This window comes from Microtus ochrogaster, chromosome 7 (assembly GCF_000317375.1).
Source record: "Microtus ochrogaster isolate Prairie Vole_2 chromosome 7, MicOch1.0, whole genome shotgun sequence".
NCBI lineage: Eukaryota > Metazoa > Chordata > Mammalia > Rodentia > Cricetidae > Microtus > Microtus ochrogaster.
In genome coordinates this window covers 78,260,686-78,280,511 of record NC_022014.1, presented here as the reverse complement: position 1 = coordinate 78,280,511, position 19,826 = coordinate 78,260,686, and the positions used below count along the sequence as shown (strand labels likewise).

Below are 19,826 nucleotides of genomic sequence, written 5' to 3'. Positions count from 1 at the left end.
GCCTGTTTGTCTGTGGCTGCCAGACTGAACTAAGGAAACAGAACCTTGCTCAAGAGCCTCTCAGGGACCAGGGGCCTTGGCAGTCAGGCCTGGCAATCACTTACCCTCCCCTTCCGGCCTGTTCTCTGCTGCTGTAGCCTTCAGTTCACACTTCAGTCACTGGTGACAAGTCCCTTACTTGTCTGCGCTGCTGGCCTCACTGCCCGGTACCCCCAGGACAGAGAAACAGTGGCAGGAGAAAGAAGGGAGGACGGAGGGCCCTGGGCAGCAGCTTTGTCCCTGGTATGCTCTGGTCTCTCCAGATTGCTGGCAGGCTTGGCCGGGCCCTCCAGTCTCCACTTGGTCTATGCCTTTCCATTTTCAAGCTTCCCAACAAACCCAGAAGCCTTTTCAAAACCTACCCCAGCCTATGACACCTTACAGTTTCTTGTGGCAGCAAGATACTGGCCTTAACTTTATAAACTAAAGGAGCCTCGAAATGAATTGGCCCAAGGTCACACAGCTAGGGAACTAAGGGCTCAAACCCAGGGTTTCTGGCAAGCTGGTGTTTCCCTCTCTGTCCCCTGGAGGCTGCCCTTGCCTCTGAGCGTCGGGTCTGGGGACAGGGTCCCTAAGCAGGAGAGAGGAGAGGGGGACAGCTGGGAGCACAGGCTGGCAGGGAGGGACCTAGAAGGGCCTGGGGGGCGCCCGGTGGCCGGCTGGGGCGGGCCAGGGCGGGGCGGAGGAGACCGGCGACGAGCTCCATCACAGTCTGCTGGTGAGCCCCGAGAGCCGGAGGCGCGCCTTTGCGCAGCCCGGGACACAGCCCCGCCGCGGGGGCCGGGCGCGGGGGCGGGCGGCATCCAGGCCGCGCCAACCTCACTGGTCCCGCCGCGCCGGGCTCCGGTGCCCGCCGAGCGCACGGCCAACGTGCCAGCTCGCCGGGGCTGCTGACGCCGGACGAGCATCACACGGGAGGCGGCAACGGGCTCTGGGTGTAGGTGCAGCGCCCCTTCCCCGGGTGAGTGGGGCTGGGGGGCTGGCAAGTATGGGACGCCAACTTCGCAGGCAACTTAAGGGGCTCTGGCGCCGCGCGGGCAAGGATGGTAGAGACAGAAGCGGGACGCCCGCGACTGTCCGGTCCGGCCAGTTCTGGGAGTCAGGGGCCCGGGGACCACTACCCTCGAGAGCTAGACCGGTGTTGTGGACTCGGGCGCAGAGGAAGCGAGGAGAGACAGGTTTGGGAGATAGACAGACTAGCCGCGGGCGCGAGGGAAGGACACGGGCGGGAGGAGAGTCCAAGGCGTTTGTCCCTAGGGTCGTGGAGTCTCCTTTCCTTCTCCTGTCGCGGTGGCCGGCCAGGCTGGGGACAGTCCCCGGACGCGGGAATCTGGATTGCCGTGTCCAACTGTTGCGGGTGAAAGCCGCTGAGGCAAGAAACCAGTTAGGGACCAGGACCTAGGACAGAGGCTGGGTACAAGCAGAACGCGGGGAGCTGGAAAGGACACAGCTTGGAGCGCAGGCAGATAGGGGGCTGTGGCAGTTGCCGAGCTGGTTCCTGTTGGGCACCTGCTGCGCGCATCTGCCATCCACCGAACCCCTCACTAGGGTGAGTTCTCCAAGCCCTCTGCTTCCCACTTTCCTCCTGCCCCTTCCCTGGGAGCTCCTAACACTCCACCCTCTGACCTCCGAGATCAGCGGGTTTCTGGGGTTAACAGGATTTGCCCGAATGCTGATCCCCGCGCCCTGATGCCTCCCAGGTACTGAGGGCTCCAAAAGGAGGGTGGGCAGAAAAGGCCACGGGAGAGCCTGTGTCCTGGTGTCCTGGGCCCTGCAAGCACCAGTTGGAGGCTGGAAGTCTCCTGGGGCTTCTACAAGGATCCCCGACGGCTGGAAGGAGAGGCTGGGAGGAGAAACCTTAGTCTCCAGCTTGGAAGGCGATTTGTGCTTGGCCTAGGCGGGCTGGGGGAGAACTGCCAAAGGCCAAGGCACCTAGCAGGCTGCAAATCTCCCAAGGGCGTGTTTGGCGAACCTTCAAAGGTCCTGTTGGGCAAGAGGCAGAAATGCCTGCTGGGGAAGCTGACCCCATTTGCTTACTCCGTGTCCCAGCCCTCCCTTCCCAATGGGACATCTGGTATAGCACCCTCAGTCTTCAGATGGTGGCCTAGTCCTGGCCCCATCAACAACCCCCATTCCCCCAGCTACAAGAAAATTTGCGGGGGGGGGGGGGGCACGGCATATTTGAAGATGCGGTTCCCACTGGCTTTTAGGAGCAGGTCCAGTTCTTGCCTCTGAGCTAGTTTCTAAACTTGTTAAGAATAAAACGTAAAAGGAACAGGTCCATAGGAAACGGAACGCCTGGGGGTTCTCTCTGGAGGGCCATCTGGGCTGGGTCCTGATCCACAGGCCGGCCTGCCAGGCTAACCTGGCCATCCCCTGCCCAAGAGCTTAAGATCCAGACCAAGCTTGAGTCAGTGGGCTGGGGGCATAGGACTTGGGGCTTAGAGCTAGGGCTGGGTTGGGGGAGAGAGTTCAAGGGGCAGTGGCCAGGTTGGGGGCGAGGAGTGCGTGGTGCTCAATTTGACCGCCAGGAGGCGTGGCGCGGGTCCCCGCGCCCAGAGTCACCCGCCACTGCCGCCGCAACGCGAGTGTCCTTGAGCGGCGAGTGATGGTGGCCCTTCGGCGCTCGCGCCCCCTCCTCCCGCAGGGGCAGCCAGATGCCACGTTCCCTATGAATTATTTATCGCTGGCCTAAAAATACCCCGAACTTCACAGCCCCAGAGTAAGATTCCTGCGAGGGGAGGGGGCGGGGCGCCCCCGGGGGCTGAGAAGAATCAGCCGGGAGGGGGCAGTTAGCATTGGAAGAGGCAGAAAGAACTCAGTGTCCCCACTAGTGTGGACAACATAGAGAGGCTGTCTCTTTCCAGGTGCCTGGGGTGTTCTGGGGCAAAAGCGAAGGAAGGAGACCACAGTAGAAGACGGTCAGATTTGGGAGGGTTCCCCACTGGCAAGAATCAGCAGCCTAGGTGGATGACACTAGCTTTGGGGACCAGAGCTTCTGGGCTTTGGGAATGGGGGAGTTGTCAGAATCGTGTGTGTGTGTGTGTGTGTGTGTGTGTGTGTGTGTGTGTACGGCCTTGTCAAGGACCCTGGGTGTGACTGAGGGTTGGTGGAAGCAGAAGAGAAGGGCCCTGAACATGTGGGGGTAACAGAATCTTTCAAGAGGTGCAGAGTGACCTAAAGGACTGGCTATTGCTAACCTCTCCTCTGTCCTTAGGGATCAGGTGTTCAGCAAACACTACTTTAAAGTCCCTTTGGGAGAGAGGCGACATCAGAAATGTACAAAGGTTTAATAATGGTGGGGGATCTGAGGAGGACCAGCTCAGAGCTCCACACCCTGCACAGAAAGAGCAGAGGAACCCAAACCCTGTCTTTTTTCTGGGGGTCCAGAGCTGATGCATTAAGATTAAGGACAGAAGCCTTTAGAAGGGGGTCTTAGGCTGGGCTCTGAAAGACAATGGAATTTTGTTTGGGAGAGATTTCTCTGACCTGAGGAACAGCAGGAAGCAAGGCCTGGGGAGAAAGACAGACCACCATAGTCTAGCAGGGTTGAGAATCCAAGTAGGGGAAGACAGTTTGGGTTAGCTTGTTGGACATTGGGAATTCATTTGTGAGCACCAGAGAGAAGCTGCGCTGCTTGACAACTCTCACAGCAACCAGAGGAAAGTTCCAGCAGCTAGGAGGGCGGGAAGCTGATGGGGAGGAGAGGCTGGGGGCCAGTGACATGGAATGGGATGCATCTTGTGAGGAGATGCCCTGTCACGTTGCTTTGTCAGCTCAGAGACCTGCCGGATTCTGGCCTTACAGCTCTTACAATCGGCCTTCATGTCCCCCCACCCCCACTCTGAATCCAGAAGGTTGTTTTCACACTGGTGGAAAGCTGGGACGGAACATCCCCCTTCAGAGTCGGGAGAGACCTGGGCCCTTCCCCCAGATTCACATTGTTCTGGAGAAAACAAAACAGGAGCCACAAGTGTGGTTTTCAAATTTCCAGTACCAGCTGGGTGGTGGTGGCTCATCTCTTTAATCCTAGCACTCAGGAGGCAGAGGCAGGCGGATCTCTGTGAGTTCGAGGCCAGCCTGGTCTACAAGAGCTAGTTCTAGGACAGAGAAACCTTGTCTCAGCAAAAAATTTCTAGTAGGATCAATAATAAAAGAGGCAAGTGCTGTGTGTAATGGGCACATGTCTTTCATCTCAGCACTGGGGATGAAGAGGCAGGCAGAGCTCTGTGAATTCTAGGCCAGCAGGGGCTACATAGTGAAATCCTGCCTCAAAATAAACAAATAAATAGTCAAATAAAAGGTGAAATAAAATAACTGGTGGTGCCAGCAGCAGTGATCCTTGAGCCTATGTGAGCCCCTCGCCCAGCTGGGCTCTGCTCTGGCTGGGCCCTTGGCTGGACTCCTATATAATTTATCTGACATTTTATTTTGGCTTTCCTCACCCCTTCAAACTGCTCCCTTGGCCAGGCATGAGGGAGCCATGGCCTTGGTGAAGTTACCTGTCTTTTCCTTCATAGTCCTGGTGGGGGAAGGGAGTTAGGTACTGCTTGTGGATTAGGTTCCCCCTCCCCCACTTTTTTTTCTTTTTAATCAATCTGGAATTGGAAAGGTGTGGATTCTGGCAAATGGTCTTGTGCACTTTATCCCACTTACCCCTGATCTGTTACCCCTGTTCTTACCACTTGTTGTCCATGGTCTTTCACCCCCAAGCACCACGTCTACAGACTGAGGACCAGCCCCCTTCCTAGCCTGTGCCTATCTATTCTCAAGCCCCTTTAGGGTGTTGAGAAGAGGAGATGGGGGCATGACCCCTCCTCGGGCATCTGGGAGGGGAGGCCCTTGCCCCTGAGGACTTTACCCTTTGCTGTAGGCTCTTTCCCTGACACATTTGTTAAAAATCAAACCTGGATAAAACTACAGGTTAATATGAAAAAAAGAGAAGCAAATGAAAATTTAATAGTATGGTTTATTTATTTAGTTACTTAGTTACTGGTTTTTCCAGACAGCTTCTCTGTGTAGCTCTGTCCTGGAACACACTCCATAGGCCAGGTGAGCTCCTAACTCAGAGATTCTCCTATCTCTGCCTGCCAAATGCTGGAATTAAAGGTGTGTACCACTATGCCTAGCTTCATAAGTATAGTTTAACTCAATATATCCAAAATATCATTTTAACATGTAGTGAATATAAAAATATCAATGAGGAGACCTGGGAAGCTGGCTCAGTGGATAAAGAATTTTCCATATAAACACGAGGACCACAGTTCACATCCCCAGAGTTCATGTAAATGCTGGGTGGACACTGTAGCTTACCTGTAATTCTAGTGTTCTGGGTTCAAAGGAAAGATTCTGCCTTAATGAATACGGTGGGGAGTAAGCCAGGCAGACTTCTGATGCCTCAGGCATCCACATGTGCATGTAGACCCACACACATTAGAACATCACACACACACACACACACACACACACGAACAAACACATAATAAAGAATATTGTTGAGGCAGCTTGCATACTTCTTCACACCATCTCCAATATCCAGTGTGCCTTAGTGCTGACAGCACACCTCACTTCAGCGAGAAGCATTTCAAGCTGTGTGTGCCTGGGACTACCGCTTTGCTCAGCACGGGTCAAGAGAGCCCATGACAGGGAGACAGAGATGCAGCTGCTTGTGGCTCCCCACTGGGAGGAACCTAAAAGAACAGGATGGGCGCACAGGCTTTCAAAAGAGCAGGGAGCATATGACCCTGTCCTTTGCTGCCATGCTTCGAAACGATGTAGTCCACGTCCCACGATGTGACATGACTCAGGATCCCCTCCCACACTCAGTCATGCCTCCGAGCTGCCACTCACAGGCAGGGGGAGATCTCCCGGCTTCTAGTGAATCTGCAGCGTTCCTTCCTCGGCCACCAACCCTCTCTTCTTAGCCTGAACTTCTACCGCCTGGCACTTTAAAGCCCCGACCTGTTAAACTTGATCCTGTTTGCCAATGATAACACTGTAATTGTTATCAGTCTCTTACTCCTAAGGGAGCAAGTGCTGGATCCTTAGCTGAAAGAAGGGATGATGGGAGGGGAGTAGGGATGCCAGGGTCTGATGGAAAGAGAAGCAAGCTTAGAAAGAGGAGATGGGAGGCACCTATCGCACCCTGCCGGTTTAGCATCTTCTAGAGGACAGGGACCATGTCTCCTGGATTAGCATCTCACCATGCAGCAACTCGTTCACGAAAGGTGATTTGTGCACATGTGTCCCAAGTCACACTTTGTAACTGAAGTTCATTTTTATGGTCTCCATCGAAGCTAGAGACAAGAAGTTCCCTACACACTCCCTGGTGACCCTTGCATTTCACTGCCCCATGTCCTTAGAGAGACCTGGAGACTCTGGAGGGAACCCTAGTGGGGGGTCACATAAAAGGGGTGTCACGTAAGAAATCAGACTTGGAACAAAAGGAAGAGAGAGGTTTAGTGGCCTGTAAAGCAGAGAAAAGGTTTGGAAGGAGCCAGGGCTACCTTGTGAGTTCCCTAGCTCCAGCCTCTGTAGCTTTGGAGCCTGTCCTGGAACTAGCTCTTGTAGACCAGGCTGGCCTTGAACTCACAGAGATCCGCCTGCCTCTGCCTCCCGAGTGCTGGGATTAAAGGCACGTGCCACCACCGTCTGGCTCTGGCTCTTGGTCTTGATCCAGAATGATTCTCTGTAGCAGACAGACGTGGGCCCTTAGGTTAGATGTTTAAAAGATCCTACACACCAGCGATGGGATGTGAAATAGCAGATGTAGGTTGAACCCAAGCAAGTTGGCCTTGACTGCCCTGCTTAGGGGGCTTCCTAAGTGAGTTCGCAGAGGGGAAGGTGACAATGACATCCATGCTCTGGAGGAGTGGATCTGCCAGGCAAAGGCAGAGGGCCAGAGGCTGGCTCTGCAGCAAAGCAGAGCATTCTGAGCCATCGTATTTGTTCTGATGAGGGATAGATGCCAGATTCAGTTCTGCTGTAGCGTGGACTGGGCCAGGGCAGTGCTCGAAACTACCTTTGCTTCATCTGACAGAGGCGCTGTCGCCCACAGGATAAAATTTGCTGATGGCGGTGACTAGTTGGATCTCTTATTCTGAAAGTTCAGAAAGGCTAAGTGATGTCTCAAAGGCAGTCCAGCTGACGCCGGAGAGACAGCTCAGTGGCTGCAGAAGACTGTAGTTTTATTCCTAGCACACACACCTGACAGCTCACAACAACCTGAAACTATAGCTCCGGGGGCTCTGACTCCACTGGCACCCACACACACGTACAGACCCCTACACAAACACATACAGCTTCACCTAAGTTCGTAATAAAGCTTTTCTGTTTGTTTTAAAGCTCACACTGCTGTGAGTGGCGTTCCTGATTTGAGCTCAGCTCTGTCCACCTCAGCTCGGGGCTCTTGAACACTAACGTTCCAGTGTCTTTGGTAAAGCGGAACCCAGGTAACTGGGTTTGGGGAATGCGACCTTTCTAGCTAATTATAAATAAGGGTGGCAAGCCTTGTCATGGCTTCTGCTTCTCCAAGGTGCCCTGGGGATGCTCAGCTAACCTGTCTCTTTCTCTGTGTCTGTCTGTCTGTGTCTCCCCGTGGTGGGAGGCTCTCTCTTCTCTGTCCTCTGGCCGTGTGTTCTCTGATCCTTACCTCCTGTCTGTCTATCTGCCTTTCTCTATGCCTGCCCTGGTTTCTCTACAGGACCCTCCAGTGGACATGGGTGGGGCCCTAGGGCCGGCCCTGCTGCTCACTTCACTCCTTGGTGCCTGGGCAGGGCCGGGCCCAGGACAGAGAGAGCAGGCAGTGACGGTGGCAGTGGTGTTTGGCAGCTCCGGGCCAATGCAGGCGCAGGTCCCTACTCGTCTCACCCCCCAGAACTTCCTGGACCTGCCTCTGGCGATCCAGCCACTCACAGTTGGCGTCAACAACACCAACCCCAGCAGCATCCTTACCCAGATCTGTGGGCTTCTGAGTGCTGCCCGTGTCCACGGCATCGTCTTCGAGGACAACGTGGACACCGAGGCAGTGGCCCAGCTCCTGGACTTCGTCTCCTCCCAGACCCACGTGCCCATCCTCAGCATCAGTGGCGGCTCTGCTGTGGTCCTCAGCCCCAAGGTGCCTGTCTAAATTCTTGTCCCTTCCTCCTTGAGCCCAGGGCTAGGATGGAGCTAGGGTACAGGGCTGAGTTTGGACTAGGAAGCAGCTTAGGTCTTCAGAAGCTGGGACTGGATGAGACCAAAGATGTCATGGAAGTGTGTGTGTGTGTGTGTGTGTGTGTGTGTGTGTGTGTGTGTTCCCTCGCTCCAGAGTACCAGGGCTCTGAACTGCTGTCGTATTTGTCTGGATGAGGTGGGCAGACAGCCTTCCAGCTGTGGTGGTCTGGCTACCTACTCTGCTTCTCCACTCATCGGTCAGGTCCTAGGCCCTTTGGACACTGAGCAGTCATATGTAGGGGATAGCATGACAGGGCCAGATGACTGTTCCAGGCATGGGAGAGACAGGCACACTTGGTCCCCTGGGGAGAAAGTCCCCAGCATATATACAATTCCAAGTGACAGAGGCATTTTGAAGGACAGACAGACGCCACCAGGGATGGAGTCTTACGGAGCCTGTTTGGATAGGGTAATGGTCAGGTTTCAGGAAGTGATGTCTGCTCTGAGGCCAGAGGCAAAGCGGGAATTGGGAGGGATATAAGGATCTGGTGGGAGCCTTTGCTGACAGAGAGAAGCCTGGAGAAGGAGATGCCACTCGGGAAGCATTTGGCTTTATTCTAAGTGAGGGTCAGCCAAGGAAGGCAATGAGGGACAGCACTGGCTTGGTTTGCTTCTCTTTCGTTGCTCCTTCATCACAGAGGGGTCTGAGAATATACAGAAAGAGAATAAAGACACATCACCCACCTCCGTCCACCTTGGCTCCCTCCCTCCCCACTCTCCTCCCTGCCCATCGCTTCCTCCACTGTGGTAAATGGACACAAAGTTCCAGACAGCTTCTTATCCCACCCATAAATATTTCAGTGTGTACCTCCAGCAGACGGGAGCTTAAGAAAAGTAAAACCACCATACATTCTCACATCTAAAATAAATAATAAAAGTTCCTCAGCCTCCTCAAATATCCAGCCAGTGGCCACACTTCCCCACCGCCTCATAAATGTCATACATGTTTATCTTTAAGTCTGTTTGCTTGGATCGGAAGCCAAATGAGGTTCACACATGGTGGCTGATGGCTTCAAAGTTTCCACCTTTGCACGGTCTCTCTTTGAGATAGGATGCCACCTGTATCCTGGGCTACATCAGGTTGGTCTTGAACTTGAGGCCCTCCTACCTCCCAAGTGCTGTGATTACAGGCATGGGCCACCACAGCTTGCTTCTCTTTTAGTTAAATTGTGGCTATTGAAGAAACTGAGTTTGGGGCCTATAGTTCTCCCCTGCCCCACCTTTTTTTGTTTTGATTTGGTTTTGTTTTTCGTGACAGGGTTTCTCTATATAACGGCCCTAGCTGTCCTGGAACTCTCTCTGTAGACCAGCTGGCCTAGAACTCACAGAGATCCGCTTGCCTCTATTTCCCGAGTGCTGGGATTAAAAGCGTACGCCACCACCACCAGGTTTATAGTTCCCTTTTTTTAAAAGAATAAGATCGGAATAAAGACAATGAGGAGGCGTCTTGGGAGTAGCTGTAATGGCCCCAAGGAGGAGACCTTAGGAGAACCGGGTCACTGAAGCTGGCAGTGCCTGTGGACTTTGGGGTGTAGAAGTGATGTGAAGGGGTAACTTTGTTGCTCCCGAGACTCTAGGCAGGGTGGTGCTTCCTGTTATCTATCTCTGGGCGGGGCAACAGCTTCCAGGACTTTGTTTCTCAGCTCTCACGGTACTTGGAGAGTTCACATTGTAATTCCCAGGTTCAGATTGGTCTGGGCAATGCTTCTTAAACTCACAGTCTCAGGTGGAACCGGAAGAGCTTGTTCATAGGCAGATTTCAGGCATCACCCTGAAATTCTGTTGGATGCCGTAGGTGTCGGGGTGCATCCAGGGCTTCTGAGTTTCTAATAAGTTCACTGATGGTGCTGAGGCTTCTGGTCGGTGGTCCAGGAGGGTCAGGTTCAGGGGCGGGAATTTTAGTTTGTAACATTCTCCAGTAAATCCAGTGGGCCACAGGGCTAGAGTTCCCCGGGACACTGAGCCCTCCCCAACCCTGACTCCAGGGTTTCAGAGCAGGGAAAGGTGGGGGCAGGGGCGCAGGGCGAGGCTCATTCCGCCCCGCCCCCCACTCAGGCCCGCCACACCCCGTCCCCAGGAGCCTGGCTCCGCCTTCCTGCAGCTGGGCGTGTCCCTGGAGCAGCAGCTGCAGGTGCTGTTCAAGGTGCTGGAGGAATACGACTGGAGCGCATTCGCGGTCATCACCAGCCTGCACCCGGGCCACGCGCTCTTCCTCGAGGGCGTGCGCGCCGTTGCCGACGCCAGCTACCTGAGCTGGCGGCTGCTGGACGTGCTCACCCTGGAGCTGGGCCCGGGCGGGCCCCGAGCGCGCACTCAGCGCCTGCTGCGCCAGGTCGACGCTCCCGTGCTGGTGGCCTACTGCTCCCGCGAGGAGGCCGAGGTGCTCTTCGCTGAGGCTGCACAGGCTGGCCTGGTGGGACCCGGCCACGTGTGGCTGGTGCCAAACCTGGCGTTGGGGAGCACTGACGCGCCCCCGGCAGCCTTTCCGGTGGGCCTCATCAGTGTGGTCACCGAGAGTTGGCGCCTGAGCCTGCGCCAGAAGGTCCGCGACGGTGTGGCCATCTTGGCCCTCGGTGCCCACAGTTACCGACGCCAGTACGGCACCCTGCCTGCTCCGGCTGGAGACTGCCGAAGCCACCCCGGACCTGTCAGCCCTGCTAGGCAGGCCTTCTATAGGTAAGTACCTACCTGTCATGTGGGGCATTTCAGGGGACTTGAATGGCAGCGAGCTTGGGCTCCCGTTCTCTCTCCCTCTATCTCCATCTCCCACTAGCATATGCTAGGGTCAAGTTACTTTAGGACTCTGGGTCTTAGCATCCTTATCTAAAGAAGCAGTGGGTTTGGAACGGTCCATGGGGTCAACACAGGGAGTCTTAAGATAATAAGCACACGCATGAGTGCCCTTTGATGGTGGTAGTATGGGGTGTCCTGGGCACATCCTGACCCCTCTTTGCCTCACCTCCCTAGGCACCTGCTGAATGTCACCTGGGAGGGCCGAGACTTCTCCTTCAGCCCTGGTGGGTACCTGGTCCAGCCCACCATGGTTGTGATCGCCCTCAACCGGCACCGCCTCTGGGAGATGGTGAGATGGGGGTGAGCCCAGGGCTCTCTGTTTCCTGTTATTTCCCCCACAGCTGAGCAGAGTCCCCCTGTTCATGGCTCAGCCGAAACTTCCTTCACTAGAAAACCTTTGAGGCCTCCCAGATGCTTTAGGACACCCTTCCCACCAACCCACGGGCTCCCAGAACACCCTGCTTTCCTTGTACTGCTGAACTTAAGCATTTCGGCTGCATAGTCCTGGCCCTAGAGGGGTGACCTATGTCTGCGCTGGCCAGCTGGACACGTAAATAATTGGAATAAGGAAAGATCCGTGCTTGAGTACAAATGCATGCAAAACAGCACCAGGCATGGGGTGATTATTCATGCCTGTAATCCTAGTACTCAAGGGGCAGAGGCAGGAGGATTGCTTCAAATCCAAGCCCAGCTTGGTCTATGTGATTTACATAGCAAGTTACAGGCCAGCAGGGCTACATGGTGAGAACTTGTTTTGCCCTCTGACAAAACAAAACAAAAACAACCCAAGACGGCGAGTAGAGAGGAAGACAATTTGTTTTGCTTTCAAAGGAGGAAAACTAGAAAAGCCATTCCTGAAGTTGGGATGTCTAAGTTGGTCTGTAGAGCACTGAGCAGAGCCCAGTAGGACAGGGTGCTAACCTGGTGTAGACAAAAGGCTGTTAAATGATGCGGTGGATGGTGGGGAGGGGCTTAAGAACAATGGGGGAATGTTGGACATGAATACAGCTGAAGGCTTTGTGCTGAGGTCATGGGTAAGTGAGCATCGGAAGACAGCCTGAGCTTTAGGAAGGTGTTTTGGGTCAGCAATGATGTGGTGATAACCTTGGAGATCGCAGGACCTCGAGGAGGCTTTGGGGATCCTGCCCTGTGCCTGTCTGTCTATCTTCCACTGCCTCAGCCCAAGCCTCCCTAATCTGTCTTCCCTGGGTATTTCTAGGGTTGGTGGCTTTGGCAGAAGGTCTGCAGAAGCCCTGTCTGGAGAGCAGGGATGGGGAGCAGTACCGTGGGTTCTGGCTGAGGCGGGTTGTCCTCTGCAGGTGGGCCGCTGGGATCACGGAGTCCTGTACATGAAGTACCCAGTATGGCCTCGCTACAGCACATCTCTGCAGCCCGTGGTGGACAGCCGGCACCTGACGGTGGCCACCCTGGAAGAACGTCCCTTTGTCATTGTGGAGAGCCCTGACCCTGGCACAGGTGGCTGTGTACCCAATACTGTGCCCTGCCGTAGACAGAGCAACCACACCTTCAGGTCCGGTGTGAGCTGGGGGCTGCCACGGGTGGGTCAGCTGCTGTGTGTGTGTGTCTCATGCTTGGGTAGGGGGCGGGGTCCATATGCCAGGCTGGGAGGAACAGCTGGGGTTGAGAGCTGTGCTGGGTTCTGACTTATGGTGGTGGCTACAGCAGCGGGGATATAACCCCCTACACCAAGCTCTGTTGCAAGGGCTTCTGCATCGACATTCTCAAAAAGCTGGCCAAGGTAGTCAAGTTCTCCTATGACCTGTACCTGGTGACCAACGGCAAGCATGGCAAGAGGGTGCGCGGCGTGTGGAATGGCATGATCGGGGAGGTAGGTTAACCCCAGGTTCAACCATAGGGTCAGCTGGGACCACCCTTCTTGCTGTGAGATTTCACGGTTCCCTTAGCCATGTGGTTGTGCAACTGGGCTGTCAGCTCTGCAGTGAAGTCCTGGGAACTGAGCTCTGAGGACCCAGGGAGGGAGTAGCTGGTTTACACTGTTGGCTGCTGGATGCGCTTCCTGGATAAGGACTGGGGAGGATGCTGAAGTCCCTGGGAAACCTCTTCAATCCCCTCCTGACCCTTAGGTATACTACAAGCGGGCAGATATGGCCATCGGCTCGCTCACCATCAACGAGGAGCGCTCTGAGATTATCGATTTCTCTGTGCCTTTCGTGGAGACGGGCATCAGCGTGATGGTGGCTAGAAGCAATGGCACTGTCTCCCCTTCGGCTTTCCTGGGTGAGCTTTGGGTGGCCAGTGAAGGCTCTGGGCACATGGATCCAGGGGTGGGGGTGGGGTTGAATGGAAAGGTAAAGTTTGGGGTGGACCCTCAAAGCCAAGCATGTTACCCTCGAGAGTCTTAGAGGGTGGTGGGAGGCTAGCGAAGGGGAAACGGAAGGAGCGATGCTAATGTCAGTGGGCTCTGAGCCAGGTCAGAGTGAAAAGAACCCGGCAGGCTAACGGAGCCACTGGGAAGGATGCAAAGACGGATTGGCAGGCTGGCTACAGGCTGTGCTGTTGGGATAGGACATGGGCCAAGGATGAAGCACGTGAGGAGTATGAGATAGACGCTAATGGTTTTCTTAATCCATTGGGAACTCTGAATTTGAGGGGTCAGCTCTATTGTGCCAGGCCCCCAGCCAGGTTACAGGGTTACAACAAACAACTAAGTTCCTTCCCTTTTCCAGAGTGCCCAGTGGGAGGTCAGGCAGGCTTGTAGTGTAAGGGCTGCGAGGACAGGGGAGGGGCTGAGAGCTGGCTGGCGTGAGATCCCAGCTGGGCGGCTTTAAGAAAGTCACAGAGCTGAAGGTGGTGGCACAGGCATTTAAATCCAGCATTTGGGAGGCAGAATCAGGAGTGTAGTATGAGGCGCGGCGGGCTGCTTCCCGCCACCCGGCTAGCTTTCCCCGAAATAATTACACGGAAACTGTATTCTTTTAAACACTGCCTGGCCCATTAGTTCCAGCTTCTTATTGGCTAACTCTTACATCTTGATTAACCCATTTTTAATAATCTGTGTAGCCCCACGAAGTGTGGTTTACCAGGAAAGATCTTAACCTGTGTCTGTGTCGGGTGGGAGAATCATGGCGACTGCCTGACTCGGCTTTTTTCTCCCAGCATTCTGTTTTTCTACTTTGCCTATCTAAATTCTGCCCTATCAGGCCAAGCAGTTTTCTTTATTAGCTAACCAATGAAAGCAACAGATAGACAAATGACCCTCCTCCATCACAGGAGGATGTGTGTGAGTTCAAGGCCAGTCAGGGTGAAACACACACACAGCCTGAGTGTCAGAGAAGAGACCCACCCCCCACTTCCTAGGATGGCTTTCCCAGCAAAGGAGCAAGTGCTCCAGATAGCAATGGTATCTTTATCCAGGAGACAAACTCTGAAGGGTTTGGGTTTTTAGTGCCCACGTCAGTGGGATGTGGGATAAGACTTGCCCTCAGGGCCTCATATTCCAGGCCTAGAGTTCAAAACCCTCCTCAGTAATGGACTCCGCTAGCCTACAGCAGCCCCCTCTTTGCACGCGTCACTGGTTGTTGCTGCCTAGTGCTGTCGGAACGGGGTGGGGCCAAGATCTCTGAGCCACTTGCCTTGTCCCCAGAGCCCTACAGCCCTGCTGTGTGGGTGATGATGTTTGTAATGTGTCTCACGGTGGTCGCCATCACTGTCTTCATGTTCGAGTACTTCAGCCCGGTCAGCTACAACCAGAACCTCACCAAGGGCAAGAGTAAGCTACTCCATGGGCCCTGGTGGAGGGGCAGGGTGGCACCGCCAAGGAAGAGGCTCCCACCAGGCTATGAGCCCTTTCAGTGGGTCAGGGAGGTCCCAGCGCTCACCTCTCACCCCCAGAATCTGGAGGACCATCCTTCACCATCGGCAAGTCCGTGTGGTTGCTGTGGGCACTGGTCTTCAACAACTCTGTTCCCATTGAGAACCCCCGGGGCACCACCAGCAAGATCATGGTCCTGGTGTGGGCTTTCTTTGCCGTCATCTTCCTCGCCAGCTACACGGCCAATCTGGCAGCCTTCATGATCCAGGAGCAATACATCGACACTGTGTCGGGCCTGAGTGACAAGAAGGTTCCTGGGCCACAGCCAGGTGGAGGGTGGGGACACACCAAGGGTGGGGATAGACCTTGGATGGGCAGACACAGGACAGTCTGGGGAATTGGAACTAAGGCTGAAGCGGGAAGAATTTGGGGGCCTGAGGAGAAGGAACCATGACTGTTCAGGTCTACAGCCTGAGCGGCCTTGGCTGAGTCGCCCCTGACTCAGGCTTCTGTGTTTCCATTTGTAAAAGACGGGAGGCCTGGGCTGTGAAAGTCAGACTTGGGGACTGGGACTCTGCTACCCAGAAGAAGGCTAGATGAAGAGGGTGGGAGTGGCTTGCTTTCTGCCTATAGTTTCAGCGGCCTCAAGATCAATACCCGCCCTTCCGTTTTGGCACGGTGCCCAACGGCAGCACGGAGAGGAACATTCGGAGCAACTACCGTGACATGCACACCCACATGGTCAAGTTTAACCAGCGCTCGGTGGAGGACGCTCTCACAAGCCTGAAGATGGGGTGGGTCCCCAGTCCCGTGCCCTCCTCTGCCTCTAGCTCCATGTCTAAGCACCCTTAGGTGTCCCTTAGAGACCTAAGCTGGGGACAGTGGAGCTGGCATGCCTTGTGGGGCTCCTGAGGAGGGAAGAGGGGGTCTTGAGGCAGAGTGGAGTGGAAAATGAAAATAGGTATTTACCGTATGGGCCAGAAATACAGGTGAAGGGTGGACCCTAGTTTGAGGTGATTATAAAGTTGCAGGCTCTTGAGGGCACAAGGGGATGAGCAGAGGGACTTATATTCTAGAGCAGAGCATTCGCTGTCCTCTCTGAGGAGCGAGGAAGGGGTCCTTGCAAGGGCACCTCTCTGGTGGTGCCTGTAGGCTCCTGTACTCAGATCCTTGTCTTGGGTTTGGTGCTTCCCATATGGGTCCCTGGCCCTGAGGGCTCAGCCTGTCTCTAGGAAGCTGGACGCCTTCATCTATGATGCTGCTGTCCTCAACTACATGGCGGGCAAGGATGAAGGCTGCAAGCTGGTCACCATTGGGTCTGGCAAGGTCTTTGCCACCACTGGCTATGGCATTGCCATGCAGAAAGACTCCCACTGGAAGCGGTCCATAGACCTGGCACTCCTGCAGTTCCTGGGGGACGGTGAGTACCATTGCTTTTAGGGTCCAGGAAGGGAGCAGGGTGGACCACAGAGCCTGTGGTTATCCACATCTCCATCATCATTTCTGTGTGTACAGAGTCTCAAGGGGAAGGCTTCTGGGGGTGTGGATGGGGCAGTTGGGGTGCAAGTATATGAGCCCTCATGAAGGGATGACTTGTAAGAGGGAGCAAGGATCAGAGCTGGGGGTTCCCCAAAGGGCAAGGAAGGCAAGAGAGTTATTTGGTGGGGGTTCTGAGTGACTGAGTTCACTTACCTTCTGGTTTTCCTGGATGAGTACTTTTCTTCTCTCATCTTGAGATTACCTGTGGTGGGACCAAATTTCTGCCTACTACCAACCTAGAAGTAGACTAGCCTTAACATCAGGGCTCACTAGTTGGAGTGGCCAGCCTGGTCTGCTCTAAACCTGGAGAAAGCTCTGAGTTTACAGTTCCAGGCTTAGCAGATAAAATGTTGTCTGAGTTTGGTATGGGGGTGTGGGCATCTGTAATTGTAGAACTCAAAGGACCCAGGTAGAGAGATCATGAGTTTGAGGCCAGCCTGGACTATAAACAAGAGCTTGTCTCAAAATAAAACAAAGCACACTCCATGCCTTGGGGCTGCAGAGATGGCTTAGTGGCTAAGAGTATGCACTGCTCGTGCAGAGAGTCGGAGTCTGGTTCTTAACACTCACATCAGGTGGCTCATAACTGACTGTAATTCCAGCTCCATGGGGACTGGATGCCTCTGGCCTTCATGAGCACCTGCACTCAAATAACACCCATGCATAGACATAAATATACAATATTAAATTGTTAATAAATCTATTGTTTATTACATTTATTATTTTTAATTAGAAATAAATTGACTAAGTTTAATTAATGCATAATTAAAAATAATCTCAACAATCCCCCATAATCTTGAACTCAAAACGCTGTCAATACCATAAATTCTGTGTAATAATGAGAGCAAACAAGAGTGCTTGCAGTCGCCCAGGGGCTCAGCGCGAGCTTGGCATGTCAGCGGTAGAGAGCATATGGTGGATGAATGAATGAATGAATGGATGGATGGATGAATGAATGAATGCTAAAATTTAACCAATTGGCAAGCCTTTACTGGCAGGCATGGTGGTGTCAGCCTGCAATCCCAGCACTTGGGAGATGGAGGCAGGAGGATCTTGCTTGCCTACTATCAAGTTCAGGGCCCGCCTGAGCTACATGAAACCCTGCCTCAAAACAAAACAAAACAACAAAAACAAGACTTTACGGAGCAGATAGGAGCGGGCGGGTAAAGAGCACAAGACTGGCATTGATTCTACAACCAGCTTCCCTCTGCCTTTTCTTGCTTTACTGGCGGCCCCTGCTCCGCCTCTGCTGCACTGGTCCCCACTGTGAAACAAGGATGTAGAACCGTCCTCTCTCCGGGCGCAGGGAGAGTGTTGGTGGGCTTGTGGCGGTCCTGAGTTTCGTGTGTACCCTCTGCCAGGAGAGACGCAGAAGCTGGAGACCGTGTGGCTCTCGGGGATCTGCCAGAACGAGAAGAATGAGGTGATGAGCAGCAAGCTGGACATCGACAACATGGCGGGCGTCTTCTACATGCTGTTAGTGGCCATGGGGCTGGCCCTGCTGGTCTTTGCCTGGGAGCATCTTGTCTACTGGAAACTTCGCCACTCAGTGCCCAGCTCGCCCCAGCTGGACTTCTTGCTGGCTTTCAGCAGGGTAGGTGCCTGCCTCTTCCTACACACGTCTCGGTGTTAGAGACAACAACCCAGCTGGCTGCGGACCCATTTACAGATGTCAAACTGAGATCTTGGGAAGAGGCGTGGTTTGCCAGCAAGGTGGGGCTTTGAGACCTCCGTGCCACTTGCTAGAAAGTGTGGAGACAACGAATAAACCTGATACTTCATCCATCTGCAGAATAGCACATTGCCTGACACACCCGGAGCACACAGTAGGGGGGTTTAAAAGATGTTTCTGAGAACATGGTGGGGGTCAGTGGTGGCTGGTCCCTGCGAAGAAGGCTCAGCTCATGGCCTATCTCTCCTCTATTGTAGGGCATCTACAGCTGCTTCAACGGGGTACAGAACCTCCCCAGCCCTGCACGGCCACCCAGCCCAGACCTCACAGCAGGCTCGGCCCAGGCCAGTGTGTTGAAGATGTTGCAGGCGGCTCGAGACATGGTGAACACCGCGGATATGAGCAGCTCCCTGGACCGCGCCACACGCACTATAGAAAACTGGGGCAGCAACCGCCGAGCACCTGCTCCCACCAGCTCGGGCCCACGGTCATCCACCCCGGGTCCTCCAGGACAACGGAGTCCCAGTGGCTGGGGGCCTCCCGGTGGGGGCCACACACCGCTAGTGCGCAGGGCCCCGCAGCCTCCCGGCTGCCCCGCTACGTGCGGGCCGCCTCTGCCTGAAGTGTCCCGAGCACCCTGCAGGCACGCTTGGGATGCGCGGTGGCCGGTGCGGGTCGGGCACCCTGGGCAGCACCTCTCGGCCTCCGAGCGGCGCGCGCTCCCGGAGCGCCCCCTGTTGCCCGCACACTGCCACTACAGCTCCTTCCCCCGAGCTGAGCGATCTGGGCGCCCCTACCTCCCGCTCTTCCCGGAGCCCCCGGAACCCGACGACCTGCCCCTGCTCGGGCCCGAACAGCTGGCTCGGCGGGAGGCTCTGTTGCGTGCGGCCTGGGCCCGGGGCCAGCGTCCTCGCCATGCTTCCCTACCTAGCTCGGTAGCAGAAGCCTTCACTCGATCCAGCCCGCTGCCTGCCAGGTGCATCGGTCACGCCTGTGCCTGTCCATGTCCCCAGAGCCAGCCATCCTGCAGGCACTTGGTTCAGGCACAGTCGATGCGGTTGCCGTCCTACCGGGAGACCTGTGTGGAGAGCGTACCAGCAGGGGTGGCCACCTGGCAGCCCAGACAGCACGTCTGTCTGCACACCCATACCCACCTGCCATTCTGTTGTGGGGCTGTCTGCCGTCATCCTCTACCCTGTACCAGTCACAGTCCCTGGCTCGTTGGCACCTGGGAGCCTCCATTACACAGAGGCAGGACCCTGGGGCTAGGGACAGGCTACAGGGACAGTGGGGTGCTGGAAGAGGTCAGTAGGGACGCTTGTGGGACACAAAGTTTTCCGAGGTCCTGCACCTGGAGGCGAATCTCCAGCCTGGAATCGGAAGTGTGAGGTACCCACAGGCCTGGTTCCTGCCGGATTGGATTTCGTGGCTGGGCTTGGCCATGATTGGTGGGCAGGCAGGTGTGGGCTTCTCTGGCTTCTCCTTTGAAATCCTGGCCACAGGACCCCAGTGAAGGCGATGTCTGCCATGGCCAGCTTGTGATCGTAACCGGCTCAGGTCCTGGTGTGGGCTGGGATCTTGCTCAACACACAACTTTGCAGTCACAGGGAGTAAATGGGTCCCTATCCTGGTGCCAGCCAGTTCCTAGTTGTGAACTGCTGTGGCTTTGGGTTGGGGACACAGAAAATGGAACCGGAGAAGGGGGTGGGGGCCATTCCACCCCTTGCTCCAGGAGGCTGGAATTTCTTCTCATTGGAGCATTAAAACGATGTTTTA

The 19,826-nt window shown here is 55.0% G+C and overlaps 1 protein-coding gene across 6 annotated transcripts; it reads left to right on the top strand.

Moving 5' to 3' along the window:
* Positions 1-734: 734 nt before the first annotated feature.
* Positions 735-19,826, top strand: Grin2c (glutamate ionotropic receptor NMDA type subunit 2C). 6 transcript variants are annotated; one of them, XM_005350701.3, is made up of 14 exons: positions 923-1,000; positions 7,384-7,490; positions 7,742-8,155; positions 10,331-10,929; positions 11,221-11,335; positions 12,366-12,577; positions 12,730-12,895; positions 13,152-13,305; positions 14,672-14,797; positions 14,920-15,149; positions 15,473-15,633; positions 16,072-16,259; positions 17,740-17,972; positions 18,308-19,826. In XM_005350701.3, exons 3-14 carry the CDS (start codon positions 7,757-7,759, stop codon positions 19,436-19,438), a joined length of 3,714 nt encoding a protein of 1,237 aa, XP_005350758.1. In that variant the 5' UTR covers positions 923-1,000; positions 7,384-7,490; positions 7,742-7,756; the 3' UTR covers positions 19,439-19,826. The 6 variants fall into 6 exon arrangements, with proteins under 6 accessions (XP_026636200.1, XP_005350758.1, XP_013203080.1 ...); XM_026780399.1 differs by lacking the exon at positions 7,384-7,490 and having other exon boundaries at positions 735-1,000; XM_013347626.2 differs by having other exon boundaries at positions 7,384-8,155; positions 12,733-12,895.

What these genes read in the sequence shown, in the direction of transcription:
- Grin2c (XM_026780397.1), top strand. Translation starts at nt 7,718, where the DNA reads ATGCCTGCCCTGGTTTCTCTACAGGACCCTCCAGTGGACATGGGTGGG. An exon ending in GCTAGGCAGGCCTTCTATAG is followed by an intron (nt 10,930 to 11,220) that starts GTAAGTACCTAC and finishes TCACCTCCCTAG; the next exon opens with GCACCTGCTGAATGTCACCT. An exon ending in TCTTGCTGGCTTTCAGCAGG is followed by an intron (nt 17,973 to 18,307) that starts GTAGGTGCCTGC and finishes CCTCTATTGTAG; the next exon opens with GGCATCTACAGCTGCTTCAA.